Raw genomic sequence first — 22,810 nt, forward strand, 5'->3', positions numbered from 1 at the left:
AAAAAAAAGAAAAGCAAGTATGAATCGGAAAGTCTCCAGGCACCGGCGTCCTTTGGCGAGATCGAAATCGAGGCCCCCGCCACTTCTTTTATTCCATTTTATTCTCACACTTGGTTGGACGTACTTCACAATGTAATTATTATGCAATTTCATTTTTTTTTGTTTGTTTTGTTTAGCTCTTTTCAAAAAAAATTAATTGTAAGAATATTGACACAAAGTTTCGTCTTGAAACAAGCCAAGTCGCTTGACGACACATTCAACTGATTTTATTTTTTGCTTTATTACCAAGTGTCAGAATCAGTAATACTTTCAATGAAAATACGATGGAATTGGATATGAAAATGACTGAGTGCAGTGCAGGAAAGTAAAAGAAAACAATAACTTTAAAATGACTTACACTTAGATGCCCTCGCCTATGCCCAGAAGAAGAGAGGGTCCATGATTTTCCACACTTTAAAAGGAATTATAATATGAATAGTCAGCAAAATAAAAAAGGAATGTGTGTATCTGTGTTAGTGTAGTTCTACAACTATCAATACTGCTGTCACACAGTACTTACACCATAAGTCAACCATCAACTAGAAATGCTTGGCATGCCAAAGGGCCCTGGAAGGCGATGCTGCATACATCAAACACAGTGATTATGGGGGTGTTACAATGGGCACTGACCAAGTCGGGCACAAGTACCACCCAGGAAGGTTTCAAAAACTGGTTACAGTCTGCAGAGCGTAAGACATAGCAAAGTAGATGAGACCCTATTGCTGGAAATGGGGCCAAATACAGCTTGGGGGGTGGTCAGTGTCAGTCCAGGAGGGCTGCAGTGGCTGCAGGTTTTCTTGCCATCCCTTTTCTTAACTGGTGACCTGTTTCTGCTGCTAATTAATGTCTCTGGCCTTATTTGTAATCGACTTGCTATTTAAGACGCAGACCCCTTAAACTCAGGGCTTGGCAATGTCAGTCCTGGAGGGCCGCAGTGGCTGCAGGTTTTCATTCCAACCCAATTGCTTAATTAGTAACTCGGACCTTTTTTAAAATTTGATGGCTTGTTAGTCTGCAATGTTACATTCTTATATCGTACATTTTGTTCCTTTCCAAGGATATCCTCCAAATGATCTGAAGCCTAAAACGGATCATTTTCAGTCTGTCACCTTTTTCTCTTCAGTGTTTTATTAAACCAGATAGTGCAGGATGAACACACACGGGTGTGAATGGAAACGAGTGTCATGGAGAACTGCGGGCTCCTTTGTCATTTGCAGCTAACAATGCAGCTGTTTAGGACCAAAGTAAGAAGCAATTAAGATGGTGGTGGGGGGAGACACACCTTTCCTTAACAAGCGAGACCACTAAAATGAAGCAGAAAAATGTCATCTGAGCAATATGTACTTCATCAGCAACTTCTTATTGGGAAATCGGATTGGAGCAAAAACCTGCAGCCACTGCGGCCCTCCAGGACCGACACTGCCCACCTCCTGGCTTAGAGCATCTCATAGGAGGTGAAAGGGTGTAGAAAGAAGGAAAAGAAGAATCAAAAAGGATTTTAAAAGTTACCGTTAAATGAAAACATGACTTGGTTATACTCTATATGGGGGGGGGGGGGGCCTGGGGGGCCAACTCCAATCCTGGCTCAAATTGAACAAATCACCAGGACCATTTAACATTTCTATCTCCGAGGGTTTAAGAAGTTGGTGACTGTACATTTTGGCCGTGTGTAACTCCGGTCCGGCAGGTTTTCATTCTAACCATTTTCTTAATCGGTAACCTGTTTCTGCTGCTAATTCACCCCTCTGGCCTTATTTGTAATTGACTTGCTATTTAGGACACAGACCCCTTAAACTCAGGGGTGGGCAATGTCAATCCTGGAGGGCCGCAGTGGCTACAGGTTTTCGTTCCAACCCAATTGCTTAATTAGAACACCAATCCTTGCCAATCTCAGACCGTATTTATTTTTATGGACTGTTATCTGCAATGTTAGGTTCTTATAGCGCAGATTTTTTTTTACCTTTCCAAGGATGTCATCCAAATGGTTTGAAGCGGATCACTTTCAGCCTCTCACCCTTTTCTCTTCAGTGTTTTATTAAACCGAATAATGCACGATGGATCCACACACGGGTTAGAGATGGGAAAATGATACCGAAGCTTGTGTCCGTCAATCTGAAGCGTAGTGAGTCGAATCACTGTGTCGGAGCTTGTGTCAAAACACCGCTGTCACGTGACCCGTGACGTTTGAACCTTCAAATGTCATCAGTGCTTCACAGCGCGCTTTATTGGTCTGACAGCGTTTCGTCGGTTTGACAGCTTTGCTGCTAAATTAACAGCTAGCCGATATAAAATGCATCATTCTCATTCAACAATGTTGGGTTGTGAGGAGCGGTAGATTTTTGGAGAGCTTTGGTGACAGATTGCGACTGACAGTGGAAAGCTTGTTCAAAAGTTAAATATTATAAATGGACACGGACCTGGGCGGCACGGTGGCGCAGTGGGTAGCGCTGCTGCCTCGCAGTTGGGAGACCTGGGTTCGCTTCCCGGGTCCTCCCTGCGTGGAGTTTGCATGTTCTCCCCGTGTCTGCGTGGGTTTCCTCCCACAGTCCAAAGACATGCAGGTTAGGTGGATTGGCGATTGTAAATTGGCCCTAGTGTGTGCTTGGTGTGTGGGTGTATTTGTGTGTGTCCTGTGGTGGGTTGGCACCCTGCCCAGGATTGGTTCCTGCCTTGTGCCCTGTGTTGGCTGGGATTGGCTCCAGCAGACCCCCGTGACCCTGTGTTCGGATTCAGCAGGTTGGAAAATGGATGGATGGATACAGACCTTAGTAGAGCAGTGGGTTGGCACCCTGCCCGGGATTGGTTCCTGCCTTGTGCCCTGTGTTGGCTGGGATTGGCTCCAGCAGACCCCCGTGACACTGTGTTCGGATTCAGCGGGTTGGACAATGGATGGATGGACCTTAGCAGAATAAAATGAATACCGACTGTTCTGACCTTTTACTGGTGACGTGAGACTGAAACAGTGAGTGCTGCTGCTTCACTTGCGCTTTTGAGAGCTCGCCTTGACCTCGCTGTTCACACTGGGGCTGAGGCTTCAAAGGTTTGAGTCTTTTTCGGCACAAATAAGAAAGAAAGCCTCAAAGCTTCACGAGACTTCATTTTCCCATCACTGACACAGGTGTAAATGGAAACAAGTCAGGTGGAGAACTGCTGGCTCCTTTGTCATTTGCATCTTATTGTTAATAGGGAGCCATTAAAAGCAATTAAAGCGGGGCTACCTTACCTTAACAAGTGAGACCAACGCAATGAAGCATCGAAATGTCACTTGAGCAATAAGTGCCTCATCGGCAATTGGAACAAACACCTGCTGAAACTGCGGCCCTCCAGGACCGACATTGCCCACCCCTGCCTTAACTGTTCCTTTTTTTTTTCTTCTTAATTAGCAGCCAAACAAAATAATGAGACAGAAAATGAGATAACCAGCTAACCCGTGTCCATCATACAGTATATCTGAAAAATAAAGAAAGGTGAAGGTGGTCCATGATGGAGCTCTTAGGAAAAGAAAACAGGAAAAATCAACAGTTTTGGAAATGTCTGCTGTGGGAGAATGAGAGCAGCAACAAGCCATGGAGGTAAATAACGGGGGTTTCATTAACAACAAGAATCATCGTTCCAATTAGGAAACTGGTTGGAGAGAAACAGGGTTGGGGTTAACTGGTCATTTCTTGGCTCTCATTTTTGCTTGGCTGCCATTTAAGGAACGGGGCCCGAGTTGCCTTGAAAGCTTGCATATTGTAATCTTTTTAGTTGGCCAATAAAAAGGGTCCTTCTGCTTGACTTCTCACTACAGTCTTACAAAATCATGGCAATCAAAACGAAGGGAATAGAAGTCGATTAATAACAGAAATATTGGTCCCTGATGCAGAAAGTGGCAGGAAGGAAAACTAGCAGGCACTGCGGCCCTCCAGGATCGGAGTTGGGCACCGCCAGCCCTAGAGTTTAGGACACTGAAAGGTAGCTGGAGCCTTATGGCTGGCAAACGGTTCCCGAGACAACTGCTAGAGCACCGCTGCCAGGGATGGCCATCACATCACTCGGAGTAAATCTAGTGGAGAACGAGAAGACGGAACGACTCACAGCACAGCAAGGAAAGCTGCTAGAAAAGAAAAGAAAAACAAGTGTCTACAAGACAAATACTGAAGAGAGGGGGGCTTGGCGGGAAATCTTTTGAGTGTGACTTTTGGATCGACAGGCCAAGCGGTGATGATTTACACCACCGGCCTGCAGCTACTCCATCTGACTTGACAGGCCTTGAAGCCTGCTCTCTGATTTTTCTCCCATACCAGGTGTTTGTTTTTCACATTGTGATGGTTGATGAGCAGCCTGTTTGCTTCAACAGTTGGAAGCCATTCAAGGCTGAAGGCTGAAGTCGACCTCCTAGGGTGCCTTTTCGTATCCATTGTTCTATAGCTGCTCTTCAGGACAGCTATTTTACCGAATGTATAATCGTCACCCACTGGTTTGCATGAATATACAGGCCCCCGTGTCGGGCGACAGAGATGCAAGTGGTATAATTATATAGCATACTATTGCCAGCAGGGGGCTCCACTGTTATATGTCCATGGTAATTCTCCACTTTGACAGAACATTAAAACACTTTTACTGAGAATGGGCCATTCTGCACGACAAGCTTGCCAATCCTGTCCTCCTCATTTCTCCAAAATACAATCGAGTTTTTTGAAGGTCCCTAAAGCCCTAGTCTCTACCACACTAATCAATAATGTTTTCCAAGCGTCTATAGATCGTTGTGTGTGGAAGCACTTTCTTAAATGTTCGTGCCACATTTTTCCATAACAAGTTTCCAACTGTGCCCCCCAATGTTCTCGTTGAAGAATTCATTTCATAGTAACAGCAGGGATCCATCCTATTATTTCCACTTCTTAACTTTAAAAACATCACTTTATGTCCCCCTCTTGTCACACACTTGCGCTTGGGAGGCAGTCGAAAAGTTTGAATCAGGGTGTTGATACGCCGGACTAGGGGTTGGCGCCGAGTACTAATGCCTCTCTTTCTCAGACCTTCACAGACATACAGAAGAATAAAACAATGAAACCTCTCACTTCCGGCCCCTTCAGATGACCTCTTGCTGCTTTGTGTCCCACAACACGCCCTTCCTGTTTTTTCACGATAAAACCATTCAATCGGCCTATTCACCCCGTCCAGACTGACGACCAGTATCAGTCTTTTAAGACTACTCATCTAACAATATACGGGGTGGATCAGCAAATCTTCTTCTTTGTGTTTTGTGCTTTTTTTCTACAGTGGTGTTGTCGCTCAATTATTAGAAAATAGGTCTCGATGTCATCGTTCTCCGATAATGGATACTGATGCCAATCTGAACGGGGTGAATAGGCAGATTGAATGGTTTTATAGTGGAAGAACAGGAAGGGCGTGATGTGGGACAGGAAGCAGCATAAGGGCCGGAAGCGAGAGGTTTCATTGTTTTATTCTTCTGTAGGTCTGTGAAGGTATAAGAAGGAGAGGCATTAGTACTTAGCGCCAATCTCTGGTCTGGCGTGTCAACACCCTGATTCGAACCCTTCAACTGCCTCCCAAGCACACGTGTCTGAGACCTCTTAACTGCTGTTTGCTTAAACTCAAAAGTTTCATCTCCTTCAATCTCTCCTCATAGCTCAAGCCTCACAGTCTCGGGTCCAGAATGGACGAGACCGTGATGCATAATTTAGTCAAGACATCATGGGACACCTTACGCCTTGCAAAATATGACCAGAGACCTTTTATGACCACCAAGAGTCATGATCTTGGTTTGATGTCTCAAGTTTTTTCAGCACAATGTCACCATTACTGCACTGGAGCATTGGGATCCACACACAGATCACAGAGTGAGGGTACCATGGTGGCATCACCAACACCTCTTCCAGCACCGACACAAGATTTCCAGGTTGGTCTCTCCATCCAAGTATTGGCCAGGCCCAAACATGCTTAGCTTCTGGTGGATCTCCTGTTCTGAAGTGCAGGTGGTAAGGTTGCAGACAATACCGACTGTTCTTTAAGTAGGTCGGTACTCGCCAGCAATACTACTTTTCACTCTTTGGGAGTATGGTCACGTTTTCTTTCTGTACCCCATAGTGGCACTTCACACAACCTCTCAGTACTATAACAGCACAGGTGTTAACTGGCGGCTGTCTCCTGGGAATTGTGGAAATGTATCCCACCACCCCTTGTCTCCTTCCGAAAATCTCTCTGTCTCCAAGCTTATATATGTTGGGGGGGCATTACCGGGTGTTTCCGAAACACCTGGAGCACTGCCTCTTCCTTATCCCCTCACTTCGACCACTGGGTAGGACAGAAGAAGCGCACACTATGAGATTTCTTACATGATACAACATTGGGAATTCGGGTACCCTCTCACACTTAATGACTCTTACTAACAGCCGATTGGAGGCAGGCATATCCTCTGTGATTTTACAGGCTCACAAAACGTTGGAAGGATTTTGAACGATCACGCATGAGACTGTGCAGTGAGACCATCGAGCAAGACTCATGGTAGCTACACAATCTGACACTGAAGAAGGTTGCAATATTTTCTTTTATCTTTATCGATAGGAGGCTAAATTTGGTGGAGCTTTCTATCAGAATTAACATGATTAGGCCATGTCTTATAGCTATTGGACTGTGTTAAAAGTGAAAACATGCCATGGCACCATCCGTCTGGTGCTAATGAGTTATGGTCTTCAGTGTTTCTTCTTTGAAGACCTGATCATGATGTTTCCCTGAAGACATGTCCTAAAGTGGATGGTTCTCTTGCTACAACTCTTCTCAAGCGTCCACTTCACTGCAAAGGTGGAAACACACGAGTCACTTGTTGATTGGTCAATGGGAATTGAAATGCAAACTCGGCTCACATCTGATTGGTCAATGGGAATTAAAATGCAAAACCAGCTCACATGATCTCTCAACACCTGAGGAAATTAAATTGACAATATTTGGTGACAAGTCAAAAAGCCATCAGAAGCCTGGATTGGCTTGGAACATACAGTGTCTTATACCTTGTGAGTATTGACACTGCAACCTTTCCACGCCTTTCTCACAATTTTGTGGCGACTTGAAAAGTCAGTATAAAACCACATAGTGTATGAAGGCTTTGGAAACTCAGACACCTGGAGAAACCCACAGAGACTCAGACATAATGTGATATCTCTACACAGACCACCACGAGGTGACCCCACTCCTTAAAGGAAGTGCCTGCATTTTCAACTTGATCACAATTCACAAATTCCTTATATTTAGGTAGTGCTTTACGTAGTGAGTTAGAACCACTTCAACCACCACTAACGTGTGGCATCCATCTTGATGATGCGACGGCAGCCATTTTTGCACGAGTTTGCTCACCACACATTTGCTATTAGGTGGTGAGACCCAGGATACAAAGAAGAAGACGTGGCACACTCAAATAGTGAGTTAATAGGCCCGAACAGGGCTGTTTATTGGAACTACTCCCACTGTTATGCTTTTGGAAGGTGTGCTAAGCAAGACAACATTAATAATTATAATAATTCTTTACATTTATATAGCACTTTTCTCACTACTCAAAGTGCCATAGGTAGTGAGTGGGGAGCCACTTCAACCACCACTAATGTGTACCATCCACCTGGAGGATGAGATGGCAGCCATTTTTGTGCCCAGTATACTCACCCTAATGGGCTATTAGGAGGTGACGTGGTGAAAGAGATAGCCAATTAGAGAGAGGGAATGACTGGAGGGGGACTGGGTTGCTGGGGGGGCCCGTATGACTAGACTGTGGTGGGTAATTTTGTACTATGACATTCAGACTACTGGCTAAGCCCCCCTGCTGGCCTCGTCAACTCCTCTTCCAGCAGCAACTCAAGCTTTTCCTGGTTGATCTCCATTCCAAATACTTGGCCAGACCTGACCAGGCTTAGCTTCAGGTGGGTGAGCTCTTCTGAAGTGCACCTGACATGTCTGATGGCCAAACTGCTGAAGATAACCAGTAAACCCAAGTAAATCACATTTGCCGTTACATGAATCCTGTATGTTCAGGACTACTTTTGCTGTGTCCATAATATTGGAAATTCTGTACATGCTGAGCATAAAATTTAAAAAACAAAAACATGAAAGAATGCATTTATTGAAAAACCCCAACTCTTTCCCCTTTATAAGACTTGGGGGTTTGAAAATTAATTTGTGAATTTCACCTTCAGCAATATAAAGACTGATACTTTCACCAAGGTCCAGTTGCTCCTTAACAGAAAGTGTTCATGCTTGTTGTCCCCCGTGTTCATTTACTGAGCCCCCTGAGTGATTTCTTTTGTTGCCACCTCTCAGGATCTATAAATGACTGGCTCATTCTCCCTCTTGTTCATTTACTGAGCCCTTTGCGTGTTTTGTCGAGATCTTCCTTCCTTATCTGCCACCTCATTAGGATCTGTAAACGAGTGAGACCTCCCTAAACGACAGTGGCCCACTTTCCTTGCTGTGCTGTTCCCCTAATCTGACGGAATCTTAACATGCCTGTGACATCACATGTCTGAAGATGGCCGTTCTATGGTATCCCATCTGCAAATTTGATCAGGGGGTTGTGGATCTGATATCACTTTGGTTTCTGTTGTTCCTGGAACGTCAGAGTTGTTGCTTCAGGACGGTCTTTCACCTTCAACAAACCAGCCTTAAACTTAACATCTGAAATTTATGAAGGATGGACTTTATGCTCAAAATGCAGACAAGTTCACCCTTAATAATTAATACAAGATGAAATTCTGGTTATCTTAGAAATTTCAATGATGACATTCAGGTTGGTAAGGTTTAGGTTGCATTCTTCAGAATAAGAACGACCATTTTCTGAAATTCTTAGGGAGGATCTTGCATGGTTTGTGATGTTAATGGTTGAGTTTAGAGATGACAAGTTTAAGTACTTTTTCTCCTGGAGCAACAACTCTGATGTTTTTCCAAAATCATACGTCAGAGGTCAACGCAAGGATTTGAAGGTTCCACCATATCTTAGGCGGTTCTCCTTCGTGGTTGGGAAGGCAGTGAGCTTCAAGAATTTCTCAGAACCCACCGTGGACCTTCTACCCACACCAATCCATCTGGTCTCCAGCATTCCTAGCCTAGAAGATCAGCCCAGTTAAATGCCCAGACAGGAGTCTTACAGTGTATCCGGAAAGTATTCACAGCGCATCACTTTTTCCACATTTTGTTATGTTACAGCCTTATTCCAAAATGGATTAAATTCATTTTTTTCCTCAGAATTCTACATACAACACCCCATAATAACAACGTGAAAAACGTTTACTTGAGGTTTTTGCAAATTTATTAAAAATAAAAAAAATTGAGAAAGCACATGTACATAAGTATTCACAGCCTTTGCCGTGAAGCTCGAAATTGAGCTCAGGTGCCTCCTGTTTCCCCTGATCATCCTTGAGATGTTTCTGCAGCTTCATTGGAGTCCACCTGTGGTAAATTCAGTTGACTGGACATGATTTGGAAAGGCACACACCTGTCTATAGAAGGTCCCACAGTTGACAGTTCATGTCAGAACACAAACCAAGCATGAAGTAAAAGGAATTGTCTGTAGACCTCCGAGACAGGATTGTCTCGAGGCACAAATCTGGGGAAGGTTACAGAAACATTTTTGCTGCTTTGAAGGTCCCAATGAGCACAGTGCCCTCCATCATCTGAAAGTGGAGGAAGTTCGAAACCACCAGGACTCTTCCTAGAGCTGGCCAGCCATCTAAACTGAGCGATTGGGGGAGAAGGGCCTTAGTCAGGGAGGTGACCAAGAACCAGATGGTCACTTTGTCACAGCTCCAGAGGTCCTCTGTGGAGATAGGAGAACCTTCCAGAAGGACAACCATCTCTGCAGCAATCCACCAATCAGGCCTGTATGGTAGAGTGGCCAGACGGAAGCCACTCCTTAGTAAAAGGCACATGGCAGCCCGCCTGGAGTTTGCCAAAAGGCACCTGAAGGACTCTCAGACCATGAGAAAGAAAATTCTCTGTTCTGATGAGACAAAGATTGAACTCTTTGGTGTGAATGCCAGGCGTCACATTTGTGGGAAACCAGGCACCGCTCATCACCAGGCCAATACCATCCCTACAGTGAAGCATGGTGGTGGCAGCATCATGCTGTGGGGATGTTTTTCAGCGACAGGGACTGGGAGACTAGTCAGGATAAAGGGAAAGATGACTGCAGCAATGTACAGAGACATCCTGGATGGAAACCTGCTCCAGAGCGCTCTTGACCTCAGACTGGGGCGACGGTTCATCTTTCAGCAGGACAACGACCCTAAGCACACAGCCAAGATATCAAAGGAGTGGCTTCAGGACAACTCTGTGAATGTCCTTGAGTGGCCCAGCCAGAGCCCAGACTTGAATCCGATTGAACATCTCTGGAGAGATCTTAAAATGGCTGTGCACCGACGCTTCCCATCCAACCTGATGGAGCTTGAGAGGTGCTGCAAAGAGGAATGGGCGAAACTGGCCAAGGATAGGTGTGCCAAGCTGGTGGCATCATATTCAACAAGACTTGAGGCTGGAATTGCTGCCAAAGGTGCATCGACAAAGTATTGAGCAAAGGCTGTGAATACTTATGTACATGGGATTTCTCAGTTTTTTTATTTTTAATAAATTTGCAAAAATCTCAAGTAAACCTTTTTCACGTTGTCATTATGGGGTGTTGTGTGTAGAATTCCGAGGAAAAAAATTAATTTAATCCATTTTGGAATAAGGCTGTAACATAACAAAATGTGGAAAAAGTGATGCGCTGTGAATACTTTCTGGATGCACTGTATGTTTTAGTTTGGGGGATCCTCCTCATTGGCTTAAATTTACATTTCTTTTCTCTGAGATTTTCATTCTTTTTTTTTTAGCATTGTTCATTTGTTACGATAGTTTCTGTTGATATTGTTCTGTCCAGTTATTGTGTAATAATAACCAAGATGGGATGAGGGCTTACGCCAGTGCATCACGAGTCAAAACTAACTCCTGAAGGCCGCATCTCCATTAAGAAATGCATTCATTTTCATTGTTGTATTCTTTGCCAGATGACAATAAAATGGTGGATGGGTGGATCAGTTGTGGAACCCCAAACTTTTTATTTTGTATACTTCCTTGTCCTCTCTTTTATATCCAGGAACAACAGAAACCCGACAAAATCAGATCGTCCATAAGGCAATGACAATAAAACAGAATAAAAATAAGTGGCAGGGTTTTAGCTTTGACAATGTTTTGTCCTGTATCATGACTGCCCACCCCCAAAGGAAATAAAAAACAAAGAAAAATTTCTGGTTTTCACTGTGTTAGGGAAATTATTACAAGCCCAAAAGCAGCCAGAATCTGATTTCACGAAATTTACTAAATGTACCCCCGTGACGATGTCCTGTCATTGATCCACCTGGTTTGTTTTTGCAGTTACAAGGCAGTCCACATTTTTGAATTCTGAATAGAAGTTATATAAACTAGTGTCTCATATGCAGGAAGGGATGTCTGTATCCTCTCTCATCGCCACATCATGACTAACACGGTGATATTTATAGTGAAGGCTACTGCCTTTGAAAAGCTCCATCCTTAATGCAAGTGGACAGCCGTGAGAGCCGGGGGGCTGCGGCCAAATCTCTCCTTGAGATTTCCAGGGCTTCTACTTGGTGATATTTGATATTTATGGAGTGTAAAACTTTGGGGGATCAGCACTAAATATCTCCACCATTAAAAGAGCTTAGTAGACGAGCAATAAAAAAAAAAGGGGATGCAGATCAAAATCACGTTTAACATTGACATTTTAAATTTGAGCGCAACTCACCATACTGCCCATATTTGGTATATCCCGGAATCGGTCCAAGGTTTGAAATTTCTGATTGAGCTCCTGGAACAGCTCCATGTGCCGTTTTCTCGTGTGCATTACTTTCTAAAATTAGAAAGGTTCAAAGAATTTAACACATTACATACATTTCTGGGAGGAACAATACTTTACAATATTTACTGATTAGATTTGTAGAGAAAAGCCAAGCAAAATGACACCTTTTATTGTCTAACTAAAAAGATTACAATATGCATCTTTTAATTACTGGCTGGGATGCATATTGTAATCTTTTTAGTTAGCCAATAAAAGGTGTCATTTTGCTTGGCTTTTCTCTACATTCATAATGGCTAACACGGTACAACACGCTAGTACTAATTAGATTTGATAAACTGTATTAATCCTAAGGGTGTAGTGAGAAGTTCAGCAAAATGACCCCTTTTATTGGCTGACTAGAAAGATTACAATATGCAGACTTTCGAGGTAACTCAGGCCTTTTCTTCATGCCAGATGTTTACATTTTGCTTAACTTCTCATAAACATCCATAATGGCTAACACGATACAACAACCTATTAATCCTAAGGGGAAATTCAAATGAATACAACAGCAGAAAGATAAAAAAAAAACAAGCATACAGACTCAAGGGACAAATAATACAGCCAATCAATCAATCAATAAATAAATAAACATAACGAGTACATTGGGTAGATGCATTGAATAGCCTGATAGTAGTGGGCAGAAAAGACCCCTAGAGGCTCTTCTTACACCATTCTTATATAAAAATATAGCAAACACTAGGGGGTTTACCCTACTGCTCACTTCGCTCGCCAACCCCCCCACCCTGCACTATGTGCCAGCCACTTTGCGTCTCTGCTGCTCGCGTTGTGAAGAGGGGGGCTGAACACACCCCAACGAGACACGGTCGCTCCTCCGAAACCCCTTCTTAAGCGGTGATACAATGGGAAACAAATACAGTTTGTTTTACCTCCTCTTTGCTCAATCAGCTGCTGCCGTGCCGTGTAATCTGCATCTCGTGCGGCGCTTCGCATCATTTAAAAGCCTGTACAGCAGCTGTCCTACTCTTTGTCTTTTATTTCCGGCCCCAGGTGTGGTTAAATCTCTTGGCACAAAGTCTTGTCTCACGGGACATGAGTTCTTGATATTTTTTAGTTTGTAACTTAACAACGGAATAAGAATGTGAAAATCTAACAACAATTCTTAAAAGAATTATACCAAACATATATATATGTAGGTTTTAAAATAAGCCAGATTTAAAGCGTGGCAAAAAAAAAAATCACATAAAGTTGGTGCACAAAATTGTTGCACTTGTCAGCTTAGGATTATATATATATATATTGTGGCAGATGGCTGGGGGTCCTGCCCAGCCGGGACGCCTGCAGGGTCCGGGAGAGGAGCAATACCTTCCCCGGGCCATGAGAGGGCAGCCGCCCTGGTCTGCGTGGGGGCCACGGGAGCAGAGCTTGGAAGCTCAATCCGGTTGGGGCACTGTGGTCACCCGGATACTTATGGAGCCCTGGAAGGCAGCACTTCCACCACACCAGGAACTGCTGCCAGACCAGGGATGGTGTACGTCCGGAGTGCTTCTGGTTGCAAGGGCAGCACTTCCGCCACACTGGGGAGTGCTGCCAGAAGTCCGTCATCAAGCACCAGGAGCACATCTAGGAAGATATAAAAGGGGCCGCCTCACTCCATTCCAGGAGCCGGAGTCGGGTGGAAGTGGACAGAGCTTGCCTGGGAGGAGCTGGAGGCGATAGGGAGAAGAAGAAGGAAAAGAAGGAAGTTTAAAGGACGGTGTTGGTGATTACTGCACTGGGGCTTGGGTTTGTAAATAGGGGTTGCAATTAAAGCGAGTGTGTTTTAAGACGTTCTGTGTCTGCTTGTGTGTGTGTCGGGTCTGAGCTTTCCACAATATATAGAGAGCAGATAAATGGAACATTTCTAATGCTTTTATATTTGCAGTAAAATGAGTTTTTTTTGTTATTGCAAAGCTGTGCGGTCACAGGCTAGAAGGTTTGCATTTGACACATGGAACAACTTGCTCACCCGGCATTGATCCCCTTAACAGTAGCAAGCAAGCCGTTCTCTTTAATATTTATCATATTTTAACGTCAACGTGTTTATCCCCGTTTTCTCTCAGGGGAAGAAGGAAGATGAAGAGGAAGGTAAATGCCTAGGTGGATAGACTTGTTAGAATAATCTAGATGAGAACAGGCCATTCAGGCCAACAACACTTCACTTAATTCTTCTAAAATAACTTCAAGTCTAAATTTGAAAGGCCCTAAACTCCTTCCATCTACCAGGTCAGGTCTATAAGGTCTGACATTCCAGTGAAGTCCAAACGCTTAGGTGGACAGACGTATTAGAACAATCTAGATGAGCAGGCCATTCAGGCCAACAACGTTTCACTTAATTCTTCTAAAATAACTTCAAGTCTAAATTTGAAAGGCCCTAAACTCCTTCCATCTACCAGGTCAGGTCTATAAGGTCTGACATTCCAGTGAAGTCCAAACGCTTAGGTGGACAGACGTATTAGAACAATCTAGATGAGCAGGCCATTCAGGCCAACAACGTTTCACTTAATTCTTCTAAAATAACTTCAAGTCTAAATTTGAAAGGCCCTAAACTCCTTCCATCTACCGGGTCAGGTCTATAGGGTCTGACATTCCAGTGAAATCCTGCCGACTATGCCAATGTAAAAGAAAAGACAAAACCACAATAAAGAGTTGCAGCATCAGATAGCGAATTGCTGGAAATTTGTCAAAAAAAGAAACGAGTCACAAAAAGCACAAAATAACTGCCAGTGCTGTGAGGTATTTTCAGACACGAGTCTTCTAATAGTGTCTCCATGTTCTTGATGAACTCATTTCAAAAGTCACAGTCTCGTTCCACTGGACTAATTCCCTTCATAATTATAAACACTTCAATCCTGTCACCTCTTATCTTCTTTTGATTAAACTGTAAAGGCTCAGCTCTTTCAATCTTTCCTCATAACTCATCCCCTTCTTTGGACTTTTTCCGGCACTGTTATGTCCTTTATGTAGTCAAACTTGGCGGAAAGAGATCTGAAGCTGCATGGTCTGATTTGTTGTTTTCATTTATATTTTACGCAATTTACTGCATGAATTTTGACTTTCTATATGAATCTGCAGTGAAACCCAATGTGAATTGTGGTCTGCAACTGACAAAATTTGTATAGTTGCCACATGTATTCTGTTCATGTCCATTTTGTCCATTTGCCTAAGCATTCTTGAGGGAGCAGACAGTGCAAGAGACAGTTGAAAAAGATTTGAACTAAAGGATCAGGAGATGAAATGAGGTCGAAAAAATATACTCAAGGATCGATACCAAAAAGACAAATTGGTCGTTCAGTAATCCAGAAATGTAAAAAAAAAATTCTCTATATGCGGATGATATGGTGCTGTATATATCAGACCCACAAAATACTGTGCGTGCAGAGAATTCACTTGAAGTCCATATGTGGAAAGCCTACAATTATTCAACTTAAAATTGAATTGCACTTGCCACACACGTGCGCATGGGAGGCAGCTAAACGGCTTGAATGAGGGTAACTCCGAGCCAGACCGGGCTGTAGCAGAGTGCACGGACTCTTTTTCGTGCTTTTCTACACACCGTTCACGGGAAATTCCACCTGGCCCCGATGAGGTCAAGTCTGCTTCCGACCCCTTTGACGTCACTTCCGGGTCTGAGCCTATGGATGAAGACCCTTCCGGGTCTGGCACCTCAGATGTCATTTCCAGGCCCGAGCCTATGGATGGTTCCGACCCCTCTGATATAATTTCCTATATTGGCCTTTGAAAGCCGCCACCTTTTCCCTATTCTCTCAGTTCTATTTCGGACTCTGAATCGTGCATATCAGTGCTATCATTTTTTCAATTTTGCAGCCAGGAAACAATATATACGGATGGCTGCCTCAAACCTTGCTATGGCTCTTGGTCGAGTTTGTCACACACTTACTTGAACATTAGAAACCCTACATTTCAGGCCGGGCAGTGCACGTCATGTGCTCAATATGTGTTTCTGCTAGAACGAGCCTCCGTTCACACTCTGTTCCAGTAGAGGACATTAAACATTGATCCCCACCCCCAGTTCCTTATGTCCCCTTGATGTCAAATCAAAGCAAATTAATGTTGCAGTGGTGCACAATGCAGGAGAAATAAATACGCTCAAAGTCAAAGGAAGCCGCCTCACATTAAGGGTCTTTGATTCGCTTTGATGTACGAGTAACAGACGAAAAAGCAGAAACGCCACATGAAAGAGGAGTTTAACTTTGAAGTAACTCAATTCCAATTATGAATGCATCTGCAGAGGTGAGTCCTATCAGGTTGATTGCAAATTACAAGAAAAATTGCCACAGATTTGAATCGGCACCTCAATGATTTAGTCTCAACAAAAGCTTCATTGTCAGCATCCCAAAGCTGGAATTTACATCAGGGCTGCCATTCAGAAGAGCGCTTTTGGTCACGGCCATTACAGAGAGATGCATAATTTGGTGTGTGTATCAGACAGCTGGCTCTGAGTCTAAGGGTCTGCGCTGGTATCCAGAAGGTTCCTAGTTTGAATCCCCGTCACTGCCCAAAAGAGATCCCACTCTGCAACGGCTGAGCCAGCGCTCTGACCCCAAGGGGTATGTGAAAACTAACAAATTCCTAATACAAGAAACTGTATAAGGCAAAACAAATAAAGAATAAAACCGGGAACCCTAAATAATGAAAAAAAACATCGTATGGCCTGGTGAGTGATCTTTAACTCGGTTCACTACATCCAGATGGGTTTATATTTGTAGAAAACTAAAGTACGCTTTCACGTCACAAGGTCTGTTGCTAACTGTTCAATGTGGTGGGAGATCTGCAATTTTTTCATATTTTTTGATTTGATATGCTTTGTTAAGCCTGGAGGGGAAATTGTCTTTTCACTTGACCTTTGAGGGTTTGAAGCGCAGGCTCAGCCATTGTACAGCGGCCCCTGGAACGATTGTTACGTTTTAAGGACCCAATGGAGTAGGATCCCTTCTGGCAATAACAGGACTTGAACTGGCAGACCTTCCAGCTCCCAGCGCAGGAGTTATTAGGTGTGATGATTGGCTCTGCAGAGCTGTTAACAACCAAGTAAGAAGAGGCCATTGTATAGAACAAGGGTGGGCAATGTCGGTCCTGGAGGGCCGCAGGTTTATGTTTCAACCCAGTTTCTTAACTCTTTTAGGGCGGATGTCGACTTTTGTCGACAGGAGGGGTTGAGGGCGAATGTCGACAAAAGTCGACGTCCAGGGATAGAGGGCGACAATCAGCTGTTAATGGCGACAAAACTCACTGTCACGTCGCAGGCATTCCCTCTGTGCTTGGAGGAATGCTAGACTCGTTGAATCGGCAACTAATCCTTGCGTGTGCGTGAGTTGCGAAATGTAAACAATGGCAAGATGGCATCGACATGTCACAAGGGAGCGAAGCGAGTGCAGAAAAGAAAACACTCGGCAGACAATGTTTTGCGCATTATCGCGGAGTCGGACTCTGATTTTTCAGAATCGGATTTTATTGACAGTGATCAGGAGATCGAGCAAAAGAGTGAGAAGCTGGCATCAGCTGATCGGACACCAGCCGATGCCGCGCCAGCTGAGCGAGGTCTACGTGGGAGGAATACACAGACATTGATCCGTGGGAGCCGAACTGGCTACCGGACTTCACAAGACAGCATGGGTTGCTGTTGGACACGACAGATCACCAGCCGCTGGACTACTTCAGGCTGCTCTCTCCTGATGCTGCTTTTCAGCTACTGTCAGACGAGACAAACAGGTAGGCAGAGAAATTTTTTGAATCGCGGGCTGCGCTTGCATCGCATTCTCGTTTTTCAAAGTGGAAACCCACAACAAAAGACGAGATGAAGCGCGCTGTGGCCTTACAAATAGTGATGGGACAGAACTGGTGATATAACTTCTGGGAGCATTGGTCCAAACGTGCTTTGTCCCCTGGTGGCTTTGGACAGGTTATGCTGCGTGATGATAGGTATGTGATGCTGCAAAGTTTTATTCACTTCTGTAATAAACAGAAGCAAATCCCAAGGGGTGAGTCAGGCTATAACGCCATGTATAAAGTTCAGCCCCTGCTTGACATTGTGGAACCAACATAGAAACAAGTTTCTCAGCCTGGCTGTGATTTGTCTGTGCATGAATCTATGATAAAATAAAAGGGACACCTTTTTTCTGCAAATATATGCCAGACAAGCCCACAAAGTATGGCATAAAGGATTTTGTACTGGCAGAAGCAAACACTGGTTTCTGCCTGAAAGTAATTACATATACAGGAAAGTATTTCTTTGAAAGAGAGAACTGTCCCTTGACAAGTCAGGCTGTGCTGGAGCTGCTTCAGGGCTATGAACATTTGGGTCATGTTGTGTACATTTGGACAATTTTTATACATGCCCAGAATTGTTCATGGAGTTACAGAGCAGAGGAATTGGAGCTTGTGGCACAGTGAGGGTGAACAGGAGACACAGGCCTTCACAGACTGAAGAGGAAAAGAGGTGACAATACGGTTTTCATGTGCGCAGAAAACTTGGTGGCAGTGGCATGGCACGATGGCAAACGGGTGACTTGTCTCTCTACAGTACACACTAACAATATATGTGAGAAAGCGCAGCAACAGACAATTGAAAAGGAGGCACCAAAGCAACACATATTGTAAGCAGTGCAACGTGACAATGACTGAAATTGGCTGCTTTGAGCGAGATCAGACTGTGCAGGACGACTTTGCTGTGTAAAATGTATGTGATATGTATGTGAAATCATAGAGTATGCAGGCTCGTACAACATGCAAGACAGTAACATTTGTCAAAAGTAAATATTTTTTGTTGATTTCAATTGCTTTGTGTTCTTTTTTTAAAAAAAGTTAGTTAGCCCTGGGAGAAAAGAAACAAAAAGAAAATTAGCCCTAAAAGAGTTACTGAGAGGTCAGTTATTGCTGACTAAGCACTTGTTGTTCAAGTGACATTTTGATGCTTCATTTTAGTGTTCTCGTTTGTTAAGGTTCCCCACCTTATTTCAGTCTGCATTCAGTGTTTTTAATGGCTCCTTATTTGCAATAAGATGCAAATGACAAAGGAGCCCGCAGTTCTCCATCTAACTTGTTTCCATTCATACCTGTGTGGATTCACCAGGCACTATTTATCTATCTATCTATCTATTTGGTTTAATAAAACACTTAAGAGGAATATGTGACAGACTGAAAATTATTTGTTTTAGATTTCAAATCATCTGGATGATATGCATGGAAAGGAAAAAATATACTATAGCAGGGCTACATAGTAGTAATAGTGTTGTCAGTGTTAGTACCATATGCGTCTCGTTTCCATCGTCCCGTTTGCTGTTTGTGTGTCAGTGAATGTCGGGGACGGATGATGGGAGGAGACCGCAGCCTCAATCCTGGAAAACACCTGTTTGCTATTAATCAATTACATCCATCACAGGACTATTTAAGTAATCAGGAGGGAACAGAAAAAAAAGAAGGAGAGGAGAGAAGGAGACTTTTCATTTTCATGACCACGAGCCATTTGTACCTGCTGTATTCCACATCGCGCATTTTCATCCAGTTTGTTTTTCAGTCCGCCGGACTTACTTCAATACCCTCATCATGATAGACCCCAGGGTCGGACTTCATCATCCACCACGCGCCGAGGATTCATGGTGAGGCTGCTCCATTTTGTTCCGGGAAAATCAAACGACTCATTGATCGCTAGTTCAGTCAACTGTATTCAGGACAGTTCTTATGAACGGACTCAAGTTCACGATCATTCCGTATATCATTCATTTTTTTGTTATTCGTGTTGTTTGTTATATGTTACAAGGGCAAGGGAGGGTTTATTGTGTGTGTGTATATATATATATATATGGTGTTGTTGCTTTGGTGGAGGGATATATATATTTATTGTGCATTTCTTGTTATTGCTCATTAAATATAATTAATTACCTACTTTTACATATCATCTGTTTTTTGCGTGCTTGATTAAACCGTTGATTGTGGGGAAAATTTTCATTTGTTAGAGGTACGGCTTTGTTATTTAGATTCAGCTCAGTAATTTATCCAGGCCACAGGGCTTGGAGGTGTAGCTGCCGGCCGGGTAAGGGGTCGGCTGTTACAATACAATATAAGAACCACACTAACAAGCCATAAAATTAAATAAGATCCAAGACTGGCTAGGAATGGTTTCTAATTAAGTAACTGGGTTGGAACAAAAATCTGTAGCGGCTGAAGCCCTCCAGGACAGACATTGCCCAACCCTGGTATAGAACCAGAGACGCAACAAAGACACCTAGGATAACACGACCATTTCAGTTCTTTTGAACACTTTGTTCATTATTGTCGGGACTGTTTCTGTTATGAACACATAACTCCAGTTCTTAAATCCTTACACTGGGTCCCGGTTAAGTTTAGGGCAGATTTCAAAATCCTCCTTTTAATATATAAAGCCTTAAATGGCCAAGGTCTGGCTTACTTGTCTGAACTTATCATGACTTACAAACCAGAATACACATTAAGATCTCAAGATGCCAGCCTGCTTGTGATCCCAAGGATTAATAAAATAACAGTGGGAGGTCGAGCTTTTAGTGACAGGGCCCCTAAACTGTGGATTGGTCTGCTTGCTACCATAAGAGATGCCCCTTCAGTCTCTGCTTTCAAATCTCACTACTTCAGTTTAGCACACCCTGACTAGAGCTGCTGATTAACTGTGCAGGCTGCATCTCTGTTGTTAGTTATTAGTACTAAAACATAAGTAACATGATCATTATAATCTCTTCTCTGTATTTACATGTGGCACTTGGTGCCACTGCCCACCTGCCTAAGGAAAAGTTATCTCTGATGGAGGAGCACTGGAATCATCGGGTAGGAGGGTCTTTTCATCTGATTGGCCTGCCCAGCACTGACTGAGCTATGGAATGGCCAATAGGGCCGCTTGTTGGCCGAGGTCTCCGTGGCTCTGAACCAATCCAAATCCTCCCCTACTCTTGCACTTTGCTCTGTACTTGTACTATTACTGTTGTTCTGTTGTATTGTATTCCCTGAGGTGGCCATGATAGACTGGCCATTGAGATCTGGGAAGAGGATTACTTGTGGTCTTGTGTGTTTTATTTACCTCCATTTTTGACACCCACTGCAAGCCTAATCTTCCTGGAAAGGGGTCTCTCTCTGAATTCCCTTTCCCAAGATTTCTTTGGGAGTTTTTTATTGTCTTCTTAGGGGGTCAAGGCTGGGGGTCTGTCAAAAAGAACAGGGTCTATTAAAGCCCATTGCGGACCTCCCTGTGTGATTTTGGGCTACACAAGAAATAAACTGTTATCGTTTTTTTTTCTCTTTTGAGTTAAGAGTTACAGGGGGTTACCAGAGTGGTACCCCAAATTTTTTGCATTGCTTTGCCTACTTCTTGGCCGCCGGTTGCACTACACATCTCCCGGTCACTTCACATTTCTTTTCTATTACAGTGTCTAAGGAGTCAGTATGCCGTCGGTATGGTAAGCAGTCAGAGGTCCATGTGGGCGAGGAAGCGACCGTTTTCATGACAAGTGGAGATCGTTCAAAGCCAACGGAGGAAACTAACCTGGAGCCAAAGTCAAAGCCAAAAGAAACATTAGATATCAACAAACTCGGACACTGGAAAAGCCGAATCGACGGAGCCACAATATGATGGGCACCCTTATGTGCTTACACATGGCATCATGGGAAAAATAAAAATAATGCTGACAAAATGTTTAACTTCTGAAATAATTCATATTTTAAGCTCATACTAGATAGATAGATAGATAGATAGATAGATAGATACTTTATTAAAAGATGTGCCAGGAATGCCTTCTGTTAACAAGAAACAAAAAGTTTAAATCCTAATGAATTCATAAGGCACACGGTGTGTGATCTTTGTAAACAATGCTCTTCAAAAGGCCATGAGCTTATAAAAGCCCTACGAGGCCACCTTTGCCATTAAGCGTACATAAAGATACTGTAATACATTCAGCTGTTTCACTAGGTTACTTTTTGCCATTGACGGATTACCAGGGTGGTCACCGTGTAATAAGGTGGGTAAACACCTTCTCGCTGCAATTCATCAAAAGCTGCAAGCCTGAGCCCTCATTCCTAAGGCAAGCAGATCCAGGGGATTGGATAATTATGAACGATAATGACGAGCATGTGTCCAGTGTTTAAGAAAAAGGGAAAAAAGGGTACAGTACCAACGTTGGGGGGGTCAATTTTATAGACAGAGAAAAATGCTGCTTTGACTAACAACACTTTAGAAATCACCAAAACGGCTGGCTATCCTGTTCAAACCTAAACTAGACAGAAGGTAGTTTTTAAAAAAAATCGATAAGTATGTTATGGACATGTACTTAATAAACACAAGCAGCTTGAAAATGTATACACTGTATTGAATACATACCTGCATACAGTATGTAAATCAAATCATTTAAATACACACACTGGACCAATGATTGTGAACACCTGCTTATCTATGCACTTATCTAATCAGCCAATCACATGGCAGCAGCGCAACGCCTAAAATCAAGCAGATACGAGTCAGGGTCTTCAGTTCGTGTTCACATCAAGCACCAGAATGGGGGGAAAAATGTGAATGTAGCGATTTCAACTGCGGAGCCAAACGGGCTGCTCGGAGTATTTCTGTAACTGCTCTCAGATTTACTCAAAATGGTGCGAAAAGAGACTGGCAGTTCTGTGGATGGACTTGCCTTAATAATAATAATAATAATAATAATTTTTTACATTCATATTGCACTTTTCTCACTACTCAAGACGTTACCATAATAATAATAATAATAATAATTCCTTACATTTATATTACCTTACCCTCTTGTAACTACTAAAGGCACTACCATAATAATAATAATTTGTTAATTTTAATAATATTTGTTACTACTAATTAGTAAAAATAATAATAATTCATTACATTTACATTGAGCT

At 43.2% G+C, this 22,810-nt stretch overlaps 1 protein-coding gene across 4 annotated transcripts in view; it reads right to left on the reverse strand.

Moving 5' to 3' along the window:
• Positions 1 to 22,810, reverse strand: part of adgrb3 (adhesion G protein-coupled receptor B3) — an 872,307-nt gene that overhangs the window by 1,047 nt on the left and 848,450 nt on the right. For 3 of the 4 annotated variants that reach the window (XM_051919125.1, XM_051919127.1, XM_051919124.1), the window contains 2 exons: positions 11,819 to 11,923; positions 398 to 451 (listed from right to left, as the gene is read on the reverse strand). In XM_051919125.1, the coding sequence (XP_051775085.1) occupies positions 398 to 451; positions 11,819 to 11,923 (159 nt within the window). The remainder of the gene's footprint in view (positions 1 to 397; positions 452 to 11,818; positions 11,924 to 22,810) is intronic. The other variant, XM_051919126.1, reaches the window with a different exon arrangement.

Source organism: Erpetoichthys calabaricus, chromosome 15 (genome assembly GCF_900747795.2).
Source record: "Erpetoichthys calabaricus chromosome 15, fErpCal1.3, whole genome shotgun sequence".
NCBI lineage: Eukaryota > Metazoa > Chordata > Cladistia > Polypteriformes > Polypteridae > Erpetoichthys > Erpetoichthys calabaricus.